Source organism: Fusarium tjaetaba (assembly GCF_013396195.1).
Source record: "Fusarium tjaetaba strain NRRL 66243 chromosome Unknown NRRL66243_c0000085, whole genome shotgun sequence".
NCBI lineage: Eukaryota > Fungi > Ascomycota > Sordariomycetes > Hypocreales > Nectriaceae > Fusarium > Fusarium tjaetaba.
This window is the reverse complement of record NW_023501281.1, coordinates 14,539-33,804: the sequence shown is the minus strand read 5'-3', so window position 1 is coordinate 33,804 and position 19,266 is coordinate 14,539. Positions and strand designations below refer to the sequence as shown.

The window sequence follows — 19,266 nt, the reverse complement described above, 5'->3', positions numbered from 1 at the left end:
GACACGGTGGTGATGGGACAAGTCGCGTCGCGGCGTGGGTTTGGTGGAGAGCAGTGTAGTGCGAGAGACCAGACCGAGAACCAGACCAGCGAGAAGACCTTGTGTCAGTCTGCCAGTACTGGGAATGGGCTTAGGCAAAGGGGACAGGAAAGTGGGAAATAAAAAAACGCCCAGATTGGATTGGTTGGCACGGTGGTCGGTGCAGGGCGACGCGCTTCAATCAAGCGGCAGATGATAGATGGGAATGACGGGTCGGGTGAGAATGGATGGAAAGGTAGAGGGAGAAAGCGAAAGCCGCGCGACGGGAGCAAGAGAGCAAACGGACGGGCAGCGGACAACGGACTGGACAGCACTGTAGCAGGCTAGCAGCCACCTTTTCAGTAGGCAACCCAGCAAGCGACGCCGCCAACAGTGGAGAGCAGGGTGATGGACAAGCTGAGCCAGCCAGTGAGGGAGAATTTTTTCGCCAGGCGGGTCTCCGTCAGCAGTAGGGAGTTAGGTTAGCAGCACCAGGACCATGGGCGGCCGGGGAGGTGGTGCTCGGGAGGGCAAGGACGCGCAGCACTGAGACCAACCCAAGCGCAGGCGACCTCGACAGGCCAATGAAGTCTGGCGCTCGATGAGTGACCAACGGGGACAGGGAAGACAAGAGAAATAGTGGATCCGAATGGGTAGGCAAAAGTGAAGCGAAGCGAGGAGAACCGACAGCGTACGGAGTACGGAGTACAACTCTATCTATCCCATTCCATCGTCCACTTGGAGCGATTCTACTATGCATAAAATGATGCTGAGATTCAAGAAAAAGGGTAGCCTCACCTAAGTCAAAGAGTGAGAGCGTGTTTGCAGTGCGTTCGCGATAAACTGCAAAGGATGGTCGTGGAGTCAGGTCAGGTCTGAACGGATTGGCCTGGGTTTCAGCGAACGACGAAGACATCTCTGAGTCGGGGGCTGAGTCTGTTTTGCAGTGCGCGGTGCTTGACTGTTCCTGGTATAGCGGGATTTCGAGATCAAGCCAGTTGTGCGCACCTAGACGAATCAGCTACTTACGTTAGTGAAGAACTAAGGTTAGCTCAGTATCAGATAAGATTACCATAGCAAGTAGCAGCAATTTCTAACAGCGGGCCCGAATCTGTTATCATGTTGCTATCCCATTCTTCCATGAAACCAGGAAGCGGCATTCTGGCGATGTTGCATGTGACAACAAGCGCCTGGCAAACGAACAAAAGGATTTCGATCAAAGTGCCCCGTGGTTCCATGGGAACTGCTTCTGCCAGTCATCAATGAAGCTCAGTCCATGACTGCATGGCGAACATTGACTATTGACATCTGGCGATATTGAAGCTGGCCAGGAAACGCCATGACGAGAGTTCGCCATTATCTTGTCCCCGGTCCGGCTGTTTTGTTGCAACTGAGTTACTTCTCCAGTTGATGCTCTCAATTGCTACAGATCTCCAGGTCGATATTGAGAGAGGATGGCGAAAGGCTTCCAGGCTCGTAGTGTAAGGACCGGAGAAAAACACTGAACCATTGTCGCGGCTGTAGACATTCTGACGCCCAATCTTGAAGAGTATGTCGGTGCTGTCAAAGTACCTAGTACGCCTCATGTGCGAATCGTCCAGCAATATGCTCCTGTATTTATCCACGTATCTCAGTGGACGTAATCCGCGCGCGCACGTAGCATGTGTCGCACAGTTTCGGGCCAAATGCCCAATGTAACGATTCGTTCGAAACCAACATTGCCTTAACACACTTGTGCGAGCACTATCTCATTGAGAACGTGGTCAAACACCATCGATAGTGGTAGCTGACTGCGCTGGTACGCAGGCCTTTTGGCCCCTGTGTCCGTAGCAATGGCCGGAACATCTGGGATAGCTTTCCATTGGGGTGACCCTCCACGGCCATACCGCAAAGGCAGACCCCTACAGAGAAACGGGCCATTCGCCACCAGGAACAGGACAAGCCCCTCGGAGCAGCGACTGGGCATGTGCTCCCAAATTAGCAGCCAGTATGCTCAATAACCATCTTTTCGGGTCAGAGAAACATAAACTTGTCTTTGCTTGTTTCTCCTTGAGAGAGGCGTAGACACAGAGCTATCGGCTTTGAGTCCGGGGATGGTCTGCGGTGGCGCCTGATGCGGGCTGTCCACCCACCACTGGCGCTTCCCGAGTGGATGCCAGTGGATGGATCCTTGTCAGGCAGGCCGTCATGGCCAGAACAGCCAGCGCCGTCTCAAGTTCGTTCTGGGTTGTCTTTGAGGTGCCGGTGAAGGCTGTCACGATTCTTCGTGAATTCCATTCGGTTTTCGTTTGTTCGGTCAAATCATGCTTGTTTTCGCTTGATTTATGAGCGTGTCGTGTCGAAAAATCAATTTGCAATCGAGTGAATTGCCATCCCACTTACAGCCCAGCCCAGCGGCTTGGGGGTGCCCTGAAAACCACCCGACAATTTGGAGATGGCTCCGCGTCTGTATAAGTGAGCAGACCAAAAGACAGGCGTGCGTACGACAGCAACACACGTCGAAGAGAGAGGTTTCAAGAGTGAAGGAGTCAAGAAGAAAAGGTACAAAAGGTTTGAGAGGGGGAAACAGGCGGGAAATGGGCAGCAAGAAGGAACGGGGGAAGGGGGGTAGTTATGTGAAATACCTTACCTTGCCTTGCCTTTCTCCGTACCGCCAACGACCAGCCTGTGCTGTGCCTGGGCTTGCGACCTCACTTGAGCTTTCACTTCGGGGGCTTTGATTAACGAAATTTTCTCCGCTCAATTATGCTCCAATTTTGTTCCTCCCGTCCAAAGTCATTGTCAATCTGTATCTTATTCATTTGGCTTCAAACTCTTATTCACACGCTTATCTGGTCAAGCCGTGGTTCCTGAGTGGCGCATGTCTGCCGTTCATCTTCAAGATGGGACCAAGGATTGATTTTAGTCTGACCAGCGAAACCACGAAAAGTTCACCAATGATTATTTTCATTCACAAAAAGATGTATCGATACGGAATGTGTGAGGCTCTGAAGGAATACATGTTATTTCGTTTCCTTTCGTCGTTTCTCTAGGTCTCCTCTCCTATTGTTTCCAACCTCTGATCCTCTCATTTCTCACTCACGATCCGACCACCCACTCACACCTAGGGTCACTTGGGTCGCTTGCGCACTGTACTGTACGATTCCAGATCACCCACGCGCTGTTTTGAGGTGGGCGACTGACTTGGCAAGGCCTGCTTGTGTCACGGCCCTAATAACAGTAATCAGTTTCGATCAACGATTGTTACTCTGGCGAAATCTTTCAATTCTGCTTTTGTGGGTGGTTCTTAGGCTCGTTGAATTCTGCTGGCGATGACTGAACACATCCAGATATAGGCTCATGGATTCTCCGCCTCAAAGTGTTACAAAGATTGGAGGATGAACTAGCTTTGCCTCGCCAAGTATGAATTGCAAAGAACCGGTCTTGCTATCATACCTAGAAAAAGGCTTGATCTTCCCCTCTTTTCCCCTCCCAATCCCTCCTGAAATCGGTTTCTCAAGTCCCCTCATTTCCTAACCGTGAGCTGCGCCTTATCCAGTTGCCCTACATGCCATGTGCTTCTCGGTCGCTCTTCTTCCCCTGTTGTGAACTCCCCACATTGATGGAGAACGGGGTCGGTGGCGAATAGGTAGTCTGTCGTGCTGCAGGTTAGAATAAGTCAATTCTGCCTCAGATTGCCCACATTATCTCTCGTGAAAAGTGTCTTTTGTTGGCTGGCTATGGCTGGTCAGCAGAATCATTCGTGGGTGGAAGTGAACGTGATGGTAAGCAATCCATGGACAGGGCTGGGCCAACCACCTGTGATGGTTGCAGATCTGTCTCACTCTAAAAGGCAAAAGACCTTCTTCTACCCAACATGATCGACATGCAATTGCCGTTCATTAGCCTTTGAGCCATTGACGCTCTAGACGCCCTGAGACTTTGGGAGAAAACGCCTCGTATCAATGATAGAAGACAGGCCCAATCCCAGCAGGTCCTGAGGATTGAACGTAAAACTCACCAGATAAGAGAAACAATCATTACTCTAGGGCACCTCCGAACAAGCATCACATCAGCCCTGGAGCTTGGGACTGTGTCACGGCTGGAAGGTCAGGAGGTACTACTACGTAGTAGGCAGCCCTCAGGGGGCAAGAAAACACCAGGCCTTGATATAGAGTGTCAAAATAAACTTAGCAAAGAGTCCCCTAAGCTTATGCTAAATTTCCCTAATATTTTTATCACTTAGGGTTGAAGTCCTGAATTTTCTTTCCTCCCCTAGGCACCAAAGGCAGCGTACAGAAAGAAGCCTGCATATAAAACGGCCCAGACGCCGTTCTGGCTTCCCCATGCATGTACAAGTTACACAATGCATGATGCCATCAATAGACGGCTCCAGTCGCTTGCGGGACCAACAATCGTGTGGCATGAAGCCCTGTTGGTGGATGCGATGCTTCCCGCATATCAACTTTGACTCTGGGAATATATCGACTGAATGCACTGTTCTAGTTACTACCGAAGTGATTTCGATAGAAGCTGCTCAGTTTCATTCAGCTTTCCACATCTTTTGACTTGCTCCCGTCATTTCAGCTCTTCGTTTCTCTCCAGGCCTACAGGTAGCCCCACAACGGCTTCCTCCTTGACGGGATGATCCCAAAACGCTGGGTCACCCTAATATCGGGCCGCGGCCTTGCAACCATCACAAAGCGACCCCCAGTTTTCCTGGCCTCTGGATATCAGAGACTTCGGACCTTAGCACCAGGTAGGTAGGTAGGGTAAAAGAAAATATGGGGTTGAACAGCCTGTTGATTCCATCATTGATTATTTTACATACCTAGTAATACCATCTGCATGATTGTCACTTAGGACTTTAAGTTCTTAGAAGTTCAGCTCTCCCTTGGTCCCCTGGCTTCCCCAGACGGAGGATCTCAAAAGTCGATTATACTTCTACAGTTTATAACCCAAGACTGTGTTTATATAAAGAAAGTTCTTCTTCCAGTAATCGTAGCCCCCGTCACGATATCTGTCTCTTGGCTGTTGTGCTTTTCCTCCTTTCTCCGACTATCCGTATGGTATCCACGGTTGTTAAGATTTGCGCCCAATGCAAAAGGAACAAGGTGCAAGTATTATTTTGATTTCCAGCATAACCACATAAAAATGTTGATTAGCTCTATTCATAGCCATCTAAATGGACTCCATCTTCTGTTTGGTATGTTCCAAAACTGCCCGAATACTCTCATCCAAAACATCCAGCGCAAGATACCCGTCTATCCATGCTACGGTCTTCTTCTGCAATTCCGTGCGATCTGTTGTGGTTTCCAGATACCGGTTCAAGCGTGACAGTACCTCTCTGAGGTTCTTGGGAAACTCTGCTGTCTGTGGGTTTACGCCCATAATAGGCTGGCGAATGCGGACGTTGCATGTGGCTGGGTGGTTGGGATACTCCCGATCAAGGACATCCAGAACATGCTGTGATATCCTAGGCTGAGCCGGGACATGTGTGAAAGACACGAAGAGGTCAAAGAATACCTCCGCAGTGTTGGCGCTGAAGAAGGCCTGCTTCTTGGAGATATCGAAGATGGCCATAGGGATAGCGCCATCCATGGCAGGGTTTGATTTCAAATGCTGAGCGGTCTGCTTGTCAATAACCTTGGCTTGGGCATTTGATGGCTCAGGAAGATCGTCGTCATCCTCTTCATCATCATCACTATCCAAAAGTCGCAGTTCGTCGCCGTCCTCCTCACGATCGGGCCGGAGAACATCCTGGCCAGGCTTCGCGACCGCCTTGCGCTTATCGACCTTTTCGAGCCATTCCATCTCCGTTCGCGCATATTCAACCCAGAGTTTTTCATTCGTCGTGCAGAAGCGGCAACCTCGCATGAAAAATCCACGCGCGGCTGCCATGTCGCCATTCTTCGCTGACCTTCGACCTGCCATTGCCCACAGCTCAGGGTCCGTAGGCATCATGCGTAGAGCATTGGTCATGGTTTTGCGCCAGCGCTTGGATGCTTTGACGCTGGACGTGTATGAAAGATATTCTCTCCACAGAGCACTGCTTCCTGGATGTCGGTTGACACCTCGCTCGTAAATCGCAAGAGTACGGCCCTGGCCAGCATGCGCGGACTGAAGGTGTCGGATTTTGAGACGCTTGCAGCGTTTGCTGCGCAGGGACTCCAGGGACTGCTCCCATTGAGCGTATGAAGACCAATCCGACGGCTTATTCCCAGGTGAGAGGACTCTGTGCTCGTAATCGTTGCGCTTCTGGACGATTGTGCGAATCTCATCCTGCGAGGATGATGGGTTAGTTGGCAATGTTCTCTCGTAAAGTTAGAACGCAATTACCTTGGAAAATATTTCTTTCTCCTCCCATTCTCGCAGTTGCGGTACAGCACGTTCAAGATAAAATCTCGCCTTATCAGCGACGCCAGCCATCTTGTGTTTGCGCGACCGAGAGGTAATCAATACGGTTTACAAGGTAAGTAGGTAAGTAGATAGCAAATTTAGGAAGTTTTTTTGCCAACAAGGCTGGCAGATCAATAACTTTTTTAGCGGGGCACTTTTCAGCCTCGTGGTGGTCGCGACAGCGGGAACCAAAATGGAAATCGCCGTCTACCTACTCCGTACCTAACGTTAGGCTGTTTATTCCTCGCTTATAGTACCTGGCCTTTGATTCGCTTCGGGAGCGCGCGGGCCAGTGTCAAAAAATACTATCGATTTGCGAGTGTCCCCTGCCCCGGTCGGTCTCCACTTAGCAATTACACTTTCCAAGTATTACGTCGCGGTGGAGGTAACGCCAAAGCTCCGAGGTCTGTTTGTCTTGTCCGAGAGTGAATCTCACCACTTGCATGATCGTTTTCTCTCGTCGCTCGTTCTGAGATTTTGACTCTTGGTTCCCGGATCGCCCGGATGGGATTTTAGAGTGTTTTTTCAGTCCTTCTCTCCTTCGAAATGGCTTCAAAATACAAGGACAAAGATACTGGCCTTGTCCTAAGCTTCAATGGAAGTTTGGTTAGCTGGGCGCATACTGCTGTCGCGTATAGTATGGTTTTGCATCCTCCTCCGTTATAAATACGCAACTTAGATGACTGAGACGCTGATTTGTGGTGTTCTAGCTGCTTTCTTTAGTGCATTGGTTATCGGTGTTTACCTACACTACCACAAGATCGTACAGAATGAGTTCTATGGTTATCCGCAAGAATGGTTCCCCTCAGTCTCAGCGACTATTGGCGATCGGTACCCCGAGCGGTCGTTCTTCATGATCTTCATTGCCATTACATCCGGTACAGCATAGTCGATCGAATTGTACCATATCTCCTATGTACTGATAGCTCCCAGGCCCTCGGTTTGCCCTCGTCGGTCTATGGTACCTCCTCACGCGAAAACCCGGCCAGAAGCTGCCTACGTTCGTTGCTGTTATGGGCCTACTTCGAACTCTGACCTGTGGCGGCTGGACATACATTACATCTACGGACGACCACGATTGGCATGATATTCTCATGATTTCTTACATTGTTGCGACACTTCCGTGGACGACTGGCTGTATCGCACTCAGCCCCGCCAATCCTCAGGCCATCAAATATCGCAAATACTTGGCATCTGCCTTTTTCGGCACTCTTGTGCCACTGATCTATTTCTTCATTCAGCACAAGGTGCATCGTGTCGCTGGAGGTAAGACAATGGGACCCCGCCATTGAAATGTGGCCCACTAACACTATAAACCAGCTTATACGACTTACGCCTTCTTCGAGTGGTCATTGATCATCTTTGATGTGGCCTTTGACGCCGTGACGGCTCTCGATTTCAGTACCTTCGCCATTGAGGTTAGAGATATCAAGGGTGCGAGCAAGGGGTACGTTCAATGGCTTCCCAGATAGTCTTTGGCTTCCAGAACAGCCGTTTGCGAAATATACATGTTTGCAGGCCATTGTCTAAGTCTTTTGCAGTGAGAACCTGTCCTCTATCCCATCCGCCGTCCTGGAAAAGGAGTAAGTACAGACTTAGCGTGAGGAGAATATTGTCATTAACCAAGTCCTTAGAAAGGAAAAGGCAACCGGCGGTGTTTTTGCTGTTCGCTTCAGCTGGCCCGAAGCACTTGACATTGCCGCTGAAGTCTATCATGGAGTAAGCTCTCTGTTTTGGGACAGAACGATGATTTGCTGACCCATCTTAGTATGTTTTCTGGACTATTCTAACTAGTCTAGGACTTGTAGTGTGGTGTAAGTCAATCTAGATCGTTGATTGAGACCTGTGTGACTCTAACTCAACATCAGACTTCCCGCTTTGGTACATGGGCATTTCAGGATACGAAGTTCTGGTCATGACAACGATTTCGCCGTTCATTCTAGCCAGTCGTTCAGCTCGGTCTCTTGTCGTGAACAACTTGCGCGCAGTACACCTTCTGTCTCTCGCAGGCATCGCAGCCTATCTGGTTGAGGAACCCAGTTATCGCCTGTTCACGGTTGGATTTGGCGTTTTTATGTCGTGCTTAGGGTGGGCCGGTACCCTTTTCGCGGAGTCAGTTCACGAAGGCCGCCTTGAATCCAAGATCCTGGGTTGGATGATTGGTCTTATTCTTTCCTCCACTGCCAAGTTTGCGTGGTGGACGAATAACCCTATTTGGCCTATTATGCATGCTGCGAATGGCGGTTGGAACAACACTGGTCTTGTGCTGGGTGTTCTAGCCGCCCTCCGCTTCACCAGACGCGCACCCCTCGCTGCCGGTTTGGCCCCACGGCCCGCCAAGAGTAGCTCGAGTTTCCTTTCATCACTCGGTCTTGCTGGGTTGTTCTTTGGCCTCCACTCTTTACTCTCTGATACCAGCACCATGATCCTCTGGGGATGGGAGGGTTATCCCATTCGTGGCCCTTACTTCTCCACACATGGCTGGCTCACTGTTCTTGCCATGTCACTTGGTCTGTTCGGTGGAGTCTGGCAGCCTAGGCTTGCAAGCAGCTGGGGAGTCTATATCATCGGTACCGTCGGTGCGATGTTTTTGACTTTCTTCAGTCATTGGTCCGGTTACTACGGTGCTCTGACGCTTGCCACCTACTTGATGGCATACTCTGTACCCATTTTGACCCATGCAGCCAAGACAAATCCTACGACAACTTTTGGCAACGGTTTCCTCATATACAACTTCTTGGTACTCTTCCACGTTTGGGTTGTGGCATATGCCTTTGTTCCGGGTGGCCAACTCGTTCGTGAGCATACTGACTGGATCATGTACACGATGATGACCTGCATTGGTGCTGGCGTGTACGGCATCAATGCCTCAGGTCATCAACAGCAACCTTCGAAACGGTCTGTGCCGATCCAGCAGAGGAAGTATTTTGGCGTTGCGACCATCCTTATCAATGTTTTCTTCTTGGTCTCGGCCTTCCAGCGGTTCCCTAGCAACAACTATAAGCCTTATCACGCTGATGACCGCATCCTCACTGCAGGTATTTGGACGATCCACTTTTCGTTTGACAACGATATGTGGGCATCAGAGTACCGTATGCGAGACCTCATTAAGGAATTGGAAATTGATGTCATTGGTCTTCTTGAGTCCGACAACCAGCGTATCATCATGGGTAACCGTGATGCTACGCAGTTCCTTGCTGAGGATCTCGGCATGTATGTTGACTACGGTCCTGGCCCCAATAAACACACATGGGGTGCCGCTCTTCTGTCAAAGTTTCCTATCCTCAACTCGACGCATCACCTTCTACCTAGTCCTGTGGGTGAACTGGCTCCTGCTATCCATGCGACATTGGATGTCTATGGTCAGCTCGTCGATGTATTTGTCTTCCACTCCGGGCAAGAAGAGGATCCTGAAGACCGACGTCTGCAGTCACTTTATCTCGCTGACCTAATGGGGTCGACCCCTCGGCCAGCCTTCTTGCTTAGCTATTTGGTGACAAAACCAAAGGAGGGTAACTACAACACTTATGTGAGCGAGAAGTCGGGTATGAAAGATGTAGACCCGTCAGATTGGGACCGATGGTGCGAATACATCCTTTTCAAGAGACTCAAACGTGTGGGATACGCGCGCGTGAGTCGCAGCTCGATTACCGATACGGAACTACAGGTTGCCAAGTTCAAGATCCCCGAGTCCAAAGAGGAGATCGAGAAACTGGATGCCCAGCCAGATAAGGAGCGTAATCGCCGAGTAAAGGAGGAGGAGGTCCCTGAGGGTTGGAGATTCCCCGCGATGTTCCGGGGTGACGGCGTGCGAGAGCACAGATACCATGTGTTCAACGAGCCCAGGTATTTCAACTAGAGAGGCTGTATATTACGCTGGGTAAGGGCTTGGGCAATACGACAAGGGTCATCTCGATGCGTATATGCTATTCATATTAATGGGAGGAGTTAATGGGAAAGGGAAGATATGGATCATGAATAATGTACGGCGGTGATGGTCATGTGCTTAATTATAGTGCACGCAATATATACTCTTGTTGTATACATGTTGGTTGTATGGTAGTGATCCAAAGACGCAGCAAAATATTCATTGTTGAAAATGCCTGTCTCTCGAGGCCGGTGCTCTAGGGTATTCTCCATTCGTTCACGGACGATGATTTATGCGGTGGTGTCCATTAATGCATTTGTAGGCAATTTTGTACAATGTGCCTGAGGAGGAGTGTATGTATTGCTGATAGTGTCAGCGCGTGGCATTTTAGTTTGCCATTGTGTCGATAATGTTCGTTATCTTTCTACATAAACCTCCACGACTGGTGTCATGGCTTGTGTACCAGCGAGATAACAGAGTTACAATGAACCTCAAACGTCTTGACGCAGACTTACTACGAAATTGGTCAGCCGCTGACCAACAAGGTCCGAAGGGAGAAATACCATATCGTATTGATTCCTGGATGTATTTCTGCAAAAGAACCGTTGTCAAGCTTGCATTGTGTATGTACACAGACGAAAACCGCAGATTTCCGTGCCCACACCGCAAAGAAATATCTCCGTCCCCACTCGGACCGCCGAAACTCCACAACGCCGCGGTCATCGTCGGGCATGTGAGGTTTACAAGCCCCTGTGGCCCGCTGCTGCGCCAGTTATGACCAAGAAAAATAGAGTATTTGTGTGATTCCGCAGGACGGACCTGAACCGCATGTGTGGTGAGTGCCGAGTTGGAGCAATGGCCGAGGGGGTCAACAATCCTTCGTATTTATACACATTATTCATGACGGCATAAAGACCTTGGCTTGACATGGACAACTGATTGGCGGCTGACTGTACTTTTTTGGAAATGGCAGGTGACCTTCGGGTATCTCAAGAGGCTGGACTAGGAACAACCTCTGAGCATTGTTGTGAGCCGCATCACTATGATAGTTGTTTTACGAGTGGGACTTAAAGGGGTTTATATAGTTGATCCGAGCATTAGACGGATAACTACGACTGTAAGAAAGCTCCTAATACAAGAGAGTAAAATTCCGAGTTCTATGCTCCTCGTAACTAGGAGTCATGGGGGCTACCGGCCGGTAGATGCAATCATGGATCAAAATACTAATAACAATTCCCCAAATGGCAAACTCAAAACCCCACAATCTACAGAGTAAGAAGCTCCCCCACAATCTCAAATTCTCCGCGATCCAATACTATTCCGTCATTTCCAATCCGAACTTAGCCGCTTGAAGACCTCATGGTTCACCCCTCCACCTTCAACAAGTTTGTGATTATCGACAAGCTTTGTGTGCCGCCGCCAGCCGATTATGAGCGTCTTGCCTAGACCCAGACCAGGGATGGAAGAAGTCAGCGAAACATGAGAAGTGGGCATGATGGGCTAGATAGAAAAGAGGGTGGTCATGGGGCTGCCGTCGTCGTGTAGGTATAGAGGTGCATCGCTTTGTTTCTCGATAAGACGTATATAACTCCTCCGGAGCTTCCGCCTCTCTTCATCTGTTGTCTACCTCTTATTCTCACAGCTTCTTAGAGACTCACCCTTTTTGCGTGCGAGGCAGACAAGATGACGTTCAACTTGACACATCTGTTGGTTTACTTGGGGTTGTTGGTTGGAGGACTAGCTCTCTATGTAAGTCAACACTGCCTACAGATTCTATGATAGTCAGACACTCATATGTGGCCAGGGCTTCAGCATTGTTGTTTACCGAGTCTTCTTTCACCCTCTAGCCAAATATCCAGGCCCATTCATCGCCAAGATCACAGATGGATACCAGCTCTACCACGCTTGGAAGGGCGACAGGCAGCTCGAGTTCTGGCGCATGCACCAAAAATACGGCCCAGTTGTCCGCTTCGGCCCCAACTCGCTTTGCTTCAACTCCAACAAGGCCCTCAAGGAGATATACGGCTTCCGCACAAACGTCCGCAAGGCCGAATTCTACAATGCCTTTGTTCACCCTACCGCCAATACGCATAACACGCGCGATAAGGAAGTCCATGCCCGTAAGCGCCGTGTCATGTCTCAGGCCTTCTCCGAGAGCGCCATGAAGGAGATGCAGCGATACATCTTGGGCAACGTCCGTACTTTCTGCGAGCAGATTGGTATGCTGGAGGGTTCCGGAGAAGAGACCAAGGGCTGGACCAAGCCTCGAAAGATGAGCGACTGGTGCAATTACCTTGCCATGGATATTCTTGGTGATTTGTGCTTCGGCAAGGCTTTCCATATGCTCGAGAGCCCGACTAACCGCTTTGCCCTGGAGCTTGTTGAAGCTGCCACAACCCGCCACCTTCTCGTAAGTGTACCACTATCTTCTTCCGATATGGCAGAAGATGAAACTGACCCTCATAGTGTGGAACCATGCCCATCGTGAACAAGCTCAACTTGGACAAGATTCTCTTCCCTGGACTCGCTGCTGGTCGTGCTCGCTACATGGGCTACAGCAAGGGCCAACTCGCAGAGCGCACGAAGCTTGGTGAGGAGACAGACCGCCGCGATTTCTTCTACTATCTTCTCAAGGCCCGCGATCCTGAGACTGGCCAGGGCTTCAGCACTCCTGAGCTTTGGTCCGAGTCCAACCTACTGTAAGTGGCACCAGGCGACCTCGAAATACCCCAACTAACAGCTGAATAGTATCATTGCTGGATCTGACACCACGTCGACCGCGATGGCTGCCACTCTCTTCTACCTTGTCCGATGCCCTCGCGCTCTCGAGCGAGTCACTGAAGAAATCCGAAGCAAATTCAACGATGTCGAGGAGATTTGCCAAGGTGCCACTCTCGCATCTTGCACCTACCTCCGAGCCTGTATCGATGAAGCTATGCGTCTCTCTCCATCTGTCGGTGGTATTCTTCCCCGTGAGGTTCTCTCCGGCGGGATCACCGTTGAAGGCCGTGCCATTCCCGAGGGTACCGTTATTGGCGTTCCCCATTATACCATCCACCACAATGAGTCCTACTATCCCTCGCCATATGAGTACGTCCCTGAGAGATGGCTCGTCGGTGCCCTCAACCCCCTCACTGGCGAGAAGACAACCGAGGATGAGGTTGCTCTGGCTGCCAGTGCATACTGCCCCTTTAGCATTGGGCCCCGTGGCTGTATCGGCAAGGGTCTCGCCTATGTTGAGATGACAAACACACTTGCCCGCACTATGTATCTTTATGACATGCGCAAGGCTATTGGTATCGTGGATCCTGCTGAGGGCAACCCTAAGAATGAATGGGGTCGACACCGGCCAAGCGAGATGCAATTAGTTGATACATTTACGAGTGCCAAGAACGGACCTATGATTGAGTTCCGTAAGGCTTCGCACATCCAGGCATGAACTCAAACATAAAAGTTGGAGAGAAATAGGCGTTCATGAAATGGATGCACAGGACATAAGATGCAGACACCTACCTAGCCACGGAGATGTTAATTTTGGATCCGGCGGAGGAGCACAGAAAAATCATGACTGAATGGTCTAAGAATAGTTAAATGAAGCGAAAATAAAAACAAAAATGCACTAAAATTGAAGATATATCTTTCGTTACGTTGCCGTGATAGGGAAATCTGAATAGGTTGGCTGAGTTTGAGAGGCACCTTGCATAAATAAGGCGACTGAACTAACCGTCCCCGTAGGTAGGGACTCAGTGAGTGAGACATGTGGAATAAAGAAAGACCTTTTAATCTGGGGGAGCAGAGCTTCAGTGAGCTTCAGAATCTAGCCCATAACGACCCACTAATTGAGCACCAGGTTGTGACAAGCGTTCGCAAAAACCCGATGGGCCCAACGAGGCTGGGGAAAGGCTGAGAATGCTTTCTATCCTTCTCTAAGCTTTCTCTGTTGGACATTTTCATTCCCTCTCTCCAACTTCGCTTTTCTGGAAACTTGAAATAATCCGACCGAATCCAGCGAACACGATTGACACGTAACTGGAGTATGTCATGAGGCAGTTTGGCACTTGGCTCATTTGACTCCTGGCGCGCGTCCAAGTTTCTACGCTCATAATTTGACTGGACCAACACGCAATTTCCATTCAACCATCGTCAAAGGATGACTTTGTGTAAATTCTTTCAGCAGGGCAACTGCAAATTCGGCAGTACGTTTTAACTCGATCCTGTGGGCTGCGTTGTTCTCCTTCTGATCACACTGACTTGTCCATAGATAGTTGTCGATTCGAACATGTAAACCCAAACAATCGAAATCAACCCTCGAACCGCTTTGGAGCTCTTGGAGGAGGGGGCAGTCAAAACCCAGCTGGTACGAACACGATAGATGTTTATACACGGAACAAGGATTGACGACTCAGCAGACAAATACAACATTACTATCGACACGATCGAAAAGGATTTGACGAACGAAGTTCCGCAATGGATCTTCTCGGCCTATGCGCCAGGGCGAGATGCTCCTGGCCAGCTCTTTGGCGGATATCCGCGCGAACAGAGCTTTGAAGAGCTGCGGCTACACTTCATGATGGGGAAAGCGTCGGGAAACGAACAGCAAGCTGTGAGCGCCCATTCAATCGGTCTCTACGCGACCGCCCAGACTGACCTAGATTCGACCTTAGCTTAACGAAGCACAAGAGCTATATGCTCAAGCCCAACAACAGATGCAGACCGCTCTGCGCGACGTTAAAGGGGCAATTCAGTTCATTGTAGGCGAAGAAAATAACCACCCAAATCGGCATGATATTTGCAAACAGGGAACGCAAGGAGCTCCCTTTGGCGAATTTCTCGTTGGGAAGCGACCCAAGTCGACAATCGCCGATACAGGCGCTCAGCCAACCCCGTTCGGGTCCAACAATAACAACGCTTCGAGTCCTTTTGGTGGTGGCGCATCGGCCGGTGGAAGCGCCTTTGGGCAGCCATCGACTCTCGGCGCGAAACCAAGCGCGTTTGGTACGCCCTCCTTTGGTCAACCATCGCAGCCAGCTCAAGGAGGAGGCTCGGTATTTGGTCAGCCATCGCAACCTTCAGCGTTCGGACAACCATCACAGTTGGGACAAACCGCCTCAGCATTCAGCAAGCCAGCGCAAACCTCAACCTTTGGCCAGCCGTCACAACCAGGGTCTGCTTTTGGCCAACCTTCAGCTTTAGGCGCAAAGCCCAATCCGTTTGGCACACCAGCCTTCGGACAACCTTCGCAACCAAATGCACAAGGCAGTGTCTTCGGCCAACCGTCACAGCCAAATACGCAAGGCAGCGCATTCGGTCAACCGTCACAGATAAATGCCCAGGGCAGTGCCTTTGGCCAAGCCAGCCAACTTGGACAGAAACCGAGTCCCTTCGGAGCACCAAGTGGAACGAACAACAGCTCTAGCCCATTCGGAGCCGTCGCAAATAACAACAGTGCCCCTGCAGCGAACCCCTTTGGTGCTCCAAGTGGTAGCGCAACAACCAGTCAGCCTGCCAATCCTTTCGGATCCAACAGTAATAACCAGAACAATGCCCCGGCGAATCCGTTTGGACAACCCTCACAGCCTGCTCAGGGAAGCTCGCCATTTGGCCAACCTTCAAATGCTGCCGCACCGGCTACAGCAACCCCATTCGGTGCATCTAATGCGACCTCGAATCAACCTACAAACAGTCCATTTGGCCAGCCGTCACAGACTCAGTCGAATGGCTTTGCATCACAGAATAACCAAACACCAGCGAGCAATCCATTTGGTCAAGCCGCGCAGCAGAAACCAGCGAATTCTTTTGGCCAACCTTCTAACGCTGCACCAGCTGCCGCCAACCCGTTTGCTACAACGCAGGCTCAAAACCCCCCAGCAGCAGCAGCGGCGGCATCCGCTACTTCGACAGGCCCATATCCACCGAACAGCAGTAGACAGCATCCGCCAATTGAGAGCTATAGCTCAAAAGGTATGGATGGTCGGCTATCAATGTTCAAGGGCAAATCAGTCATCTACAAGGACGGCAAACCTGGAATTCGAGAATTCGATGGGACCTGGCGGCGGATTTGGTTCCCAGATGGTCCTCCTGCGTTCTCAGCGGATACAGAATTGGCCCCTGAGATGTACGACGACAAGTCCAAGGCTCAGTGGATGGCCTTCGCACAGACCGGGACCTTTGAGGGTGGCCTGATGCCCGAACTACCGCCTCCGCGAGAATGTACACTATGGGACTTCTAAGCAAGGAGTCAAGTCGAGTCAGTTCACAGCTTGTTTTATATATGATGTGGAGATGAAGAGTCGAGGATGAATAGATGGCGTTAGACGATTCAGGAGAATGCATTAATTGGCGTTGTGTGTAATCATTGGGGTGGCTTGGATGCATAATCTACCTAGACAGTAAAAGAAACAACTTCACAAGACAAGCAAACTGAAGGATGGTATCAGATTCAGTGCATTTTTATTAAGTTGCTGTGTGGTATTAATACAGCAAGCCCCATTTCAAGCTATGAAATGACAGAATAGTTTTATTGAATGCTAGAGATCTTGTAAAGACTAGGTACGTATCCACAACATCCATATCAATAAAGCTCATGAGCGAAATCATCTAAAGATATTTGCTTGGTGTTTGCCTTGTAGCACAAACTCCTACCTTTTTCTTACCAGGGCAGCTCGGGTAAAGATGCACTAGTCCAGGAGCACTCAAGCGTTTTCATAATCAGAGCCATTGATTGGCTTGAGCGGTCTAAAAGTATCTTTGTACCTCCTCCAGGTTGACTTCATCAGCTTGCAGCTGTGAGAATCCACTTTCTGATGAATCATCCGGCGATGCAAACGCAGGCTTGAGCCACGATATTTATGAAGGTCAGAGCGGCAGTCTATAAGATCGACTCATCTCTCTCTTGGTATCCTTTTCAAACCCAAAATTGCACTCATTTTAGTGCCCAAAACCAGAAATTTACCATTCACACAAAGGCACCCAACCATGGTCTCTTTACCATCCCTCGCACCATTCCCCCAGTCATCATGGCGACAGCATCTCTCCTCTAGCGAATGGAATACACTTCTCCGGTCATGGACATCTATTTGCCGTGCCGTTTCATCCCTGTCTGAAAAGGACATCAAGGCAGCCTTGGCCCGCGACGACTCCATTGTAACGTTCCTGGTCTCCTTCGCAGAGGAGACAGCAGAGGCAGGCTTCACAATACTAGACTCTCACTCGACAACACTACCGAAAGCTGTATTTCAGCTCGTATCGAGAGTCTTCAATGTATCTCCGCCACCTCAACTATTCGATTATGCGTTTTTGGCAAATATTGCAAGGATATTCCCCAGGAAAGCTACGGCCGCTCTCATTGCACAGCTCTTTCAGCGACATGCTGCTGCGCTCGAGGCTGCATTGACTGCCCTAAAGAAGCAACTTATCCCACAGTTAGAGGCCGGTATCAAAGGGGATTTGAAGAGCGTCGAAGCCCGTTTGATACGACTGAATTATCTTCTGCATGCTTCACCAAATACCTGCACTTTGTTCCTTGCGGGATCTGATTTTCTCGATGGCCTCATCGTGTGCTTCCGCGTCATGAACCCTCCCCTACGCAAAGTGATATTGACCACGACGTATTTATGTCTGGTTGGGCTAATAGGTACTGAACCAGCCAAATGGTCGATGCTGAGTGATCAACTATACGCCCTCAAAGAAGCGGCTGATGCCCACAAGGCTGGCCCCCTCAATGTCAACGATTCACTGGTCCCTGAGCTCATCACCAACACCCCCCTATTGAAAATATTACTACGGAGGGCGGAGGATTCCGGCGCGGCGACCGAAAATTTCAAGAAGCGAATTACGGCCCTGGAGAGCTACAGAAAGGGAACCATGGTCCGTCCCAAACGACTTAGAAGAAGGAGACTGGATAAAGGTAAAGGCAAGATATCACAACAAGAAGTGAATGCCGAGTTTCACGTTCATAAAATGAGCCAAATCACTCAGGTTCAGGATTTGTTTCCCGATTTAGGATCCGGCTTTGTGTCCAAATGTCTCGATGAATACGGAGAGGACGTGGAGCAGGTTGTTGCCAATTTGCTAAGTGAGACTCTACCGCCTCACTTGGCGAATGCTGACCGCAGTGAGTCCTTGTATGTTATAACAATCTACCTGTTCTCAACCCGCGATTATTTGTTAATCCATCATTAGGTCATCACACCCTGAAGCAAGACATACAGAGCTTGCACCGCGATCTACTCCGCCTCAGGTTCCCACGCGACACAACGTTTTTGACGACGATGATTTCGACCGCCTTGCCATGGACGTTTCTAAGGTTTCATTTGGAAAGAAACCAGCCAAGAACGCCGACGAGATGCTCAAAGACAAAGCAAACGCGCCTAACAAATCGGCCATTCTCTCTGCTCTCGCGGCATTCGATTCTGATGATGACGAACGCGATGATACTTATGATGCTGACGATGTGGGTGGCACTGTTGACGCCTCCAACCAGGAGGCCGATGCTGCGAGCGACAGCAACGAAGAGGCACTGTTCCGCGCGTACCAGATGGACTCAAAGCTGTTTGACCGTGATGTCGGCACAAGGCGAGGTAACCCGCGAGCCAAATTGCGGGAAGAAACTGGAATGACAGATGAAGCCATAGAGGGATGGGCCCTCATCTTAGTCAGGAACCCGCAACAGAAGCGACGATTAGAGTCCAAGTATGCCTTTAGTGGACAACAAGCGCAGCTAGAACGCACATCTTGGCGAGCGTCTCCAGCTGGCTCAGGAGAAGAAGGAAGCGAACCTGACGGTGGATCATCGAGAGGTGGCAGAGGTCATGGACGAGGGCGAGGACGAGGGCGAGGTCGCGGAAGAGGAGGCAATGTTGCGGGCCCTACAGGCGAGAAAGAGACAGAAAGTGCCAGGAAGAGCAAGGAAGCCAATAAGGGATCTCGGGCGAACCACAATAGACGCGATGCTCGAGCCAAGAAGATGGCACGAGGGGGTTTCGCTGGCTGATCAATCACCA

The 19,266-nt window shown here is 50.2% G+C and overlaps 4 protein-coding genes across 4 annotated transcripts; 3 read left to right on the top strand and 1 right to left on the bottom strand.

Annotated features, from left to right (window-relative positions):
- Positions 1–5,178: 5,178 nt before the first annotated feature.
- On the bottom strand, positions 5,179–6,426 carry FTJAE_4375 (UTP6-u3 snoRNP; the record flags this gene model as incomplete). Its single annotated transcript, XM_037350772.1, has 2 exons — positions 5,179–6,279; positions 6,337–6,426. 2 exons carry the CDS (start codon positions 6,424–6,426, stop codon positions 5,179–5,181), a joined length of 1,191 nt encoding a protein of 396 aa, XP_037208508.1.
- A 516-nt stretch (positions 6,427–6,942) lies between these two features.
- Positions 6,943–10,255, top strand: FTJAE_4374 (transporter; the record flags this gene model as incomplete). Its single annotated transcript, XM_037350771.1, has 8 exons — positions 6,943–7,002; positions 7,076–7,274; positions 7,330–7,662; positions 7,717–7,843; positions 7,938–7,979; positions 8,031–8,115; positions 8,165–8,210; positions 8,265–10,255. 8 exons carry the CDS (start codon positions 6,943–6,945, stop codon positions 10,253–10,255), a joined length of 2,883 nt encoding a protein of 960 aa, XP_037208507.1.
- Positions 10,256–11,947: 1,692 nt separating this feature from the next.
- FTJAE_4373 (Isotrichodermin C-15 hydroxylase) lies at positions 11,948–16,494 on the top strand (the record flags this gene model as incomplete). Its single annotated transcript, XM_037350770.1, has 8 exons — positions 11,948–12,013; positions 12,069–12,674; positions 12,731–12,963; positions 13,013–13,677; positions 14,526–14,621; positions 14,674–14,867; positions 14,929–15,015; positions 15,064–16,494. The coding sequence occupies 8 exons, from the start codon at positions 11,948–11,950 to the stop codon at positions 16,492–16,494; spliced, it is 3,378 nt and encodes a 1,125-aa protein (XP_037208506.1).
- A 745-nt stretch (positions 16,495–17,239) lies between these two features.
- Positions 17,240–19,256, top strand: FTJAE_4372 (activating signal cointegrator 1 complex subunit 2; the record flags this gene model as incomplete). The annotated part of the gene is made up of 2 exons (XM_037350769.1): positions 17,240–18,387; positions 18,446–19,256. 2 exons carry the CDS (start codon positions 17,240–17,242, stop codon positions 19,254–19,256), a joined length of 1,959 nt encoding a protein of 652 aa, XP_037208505.1.
- Positions 19,257–19,266: the final 10 nt, after the last annotated feature.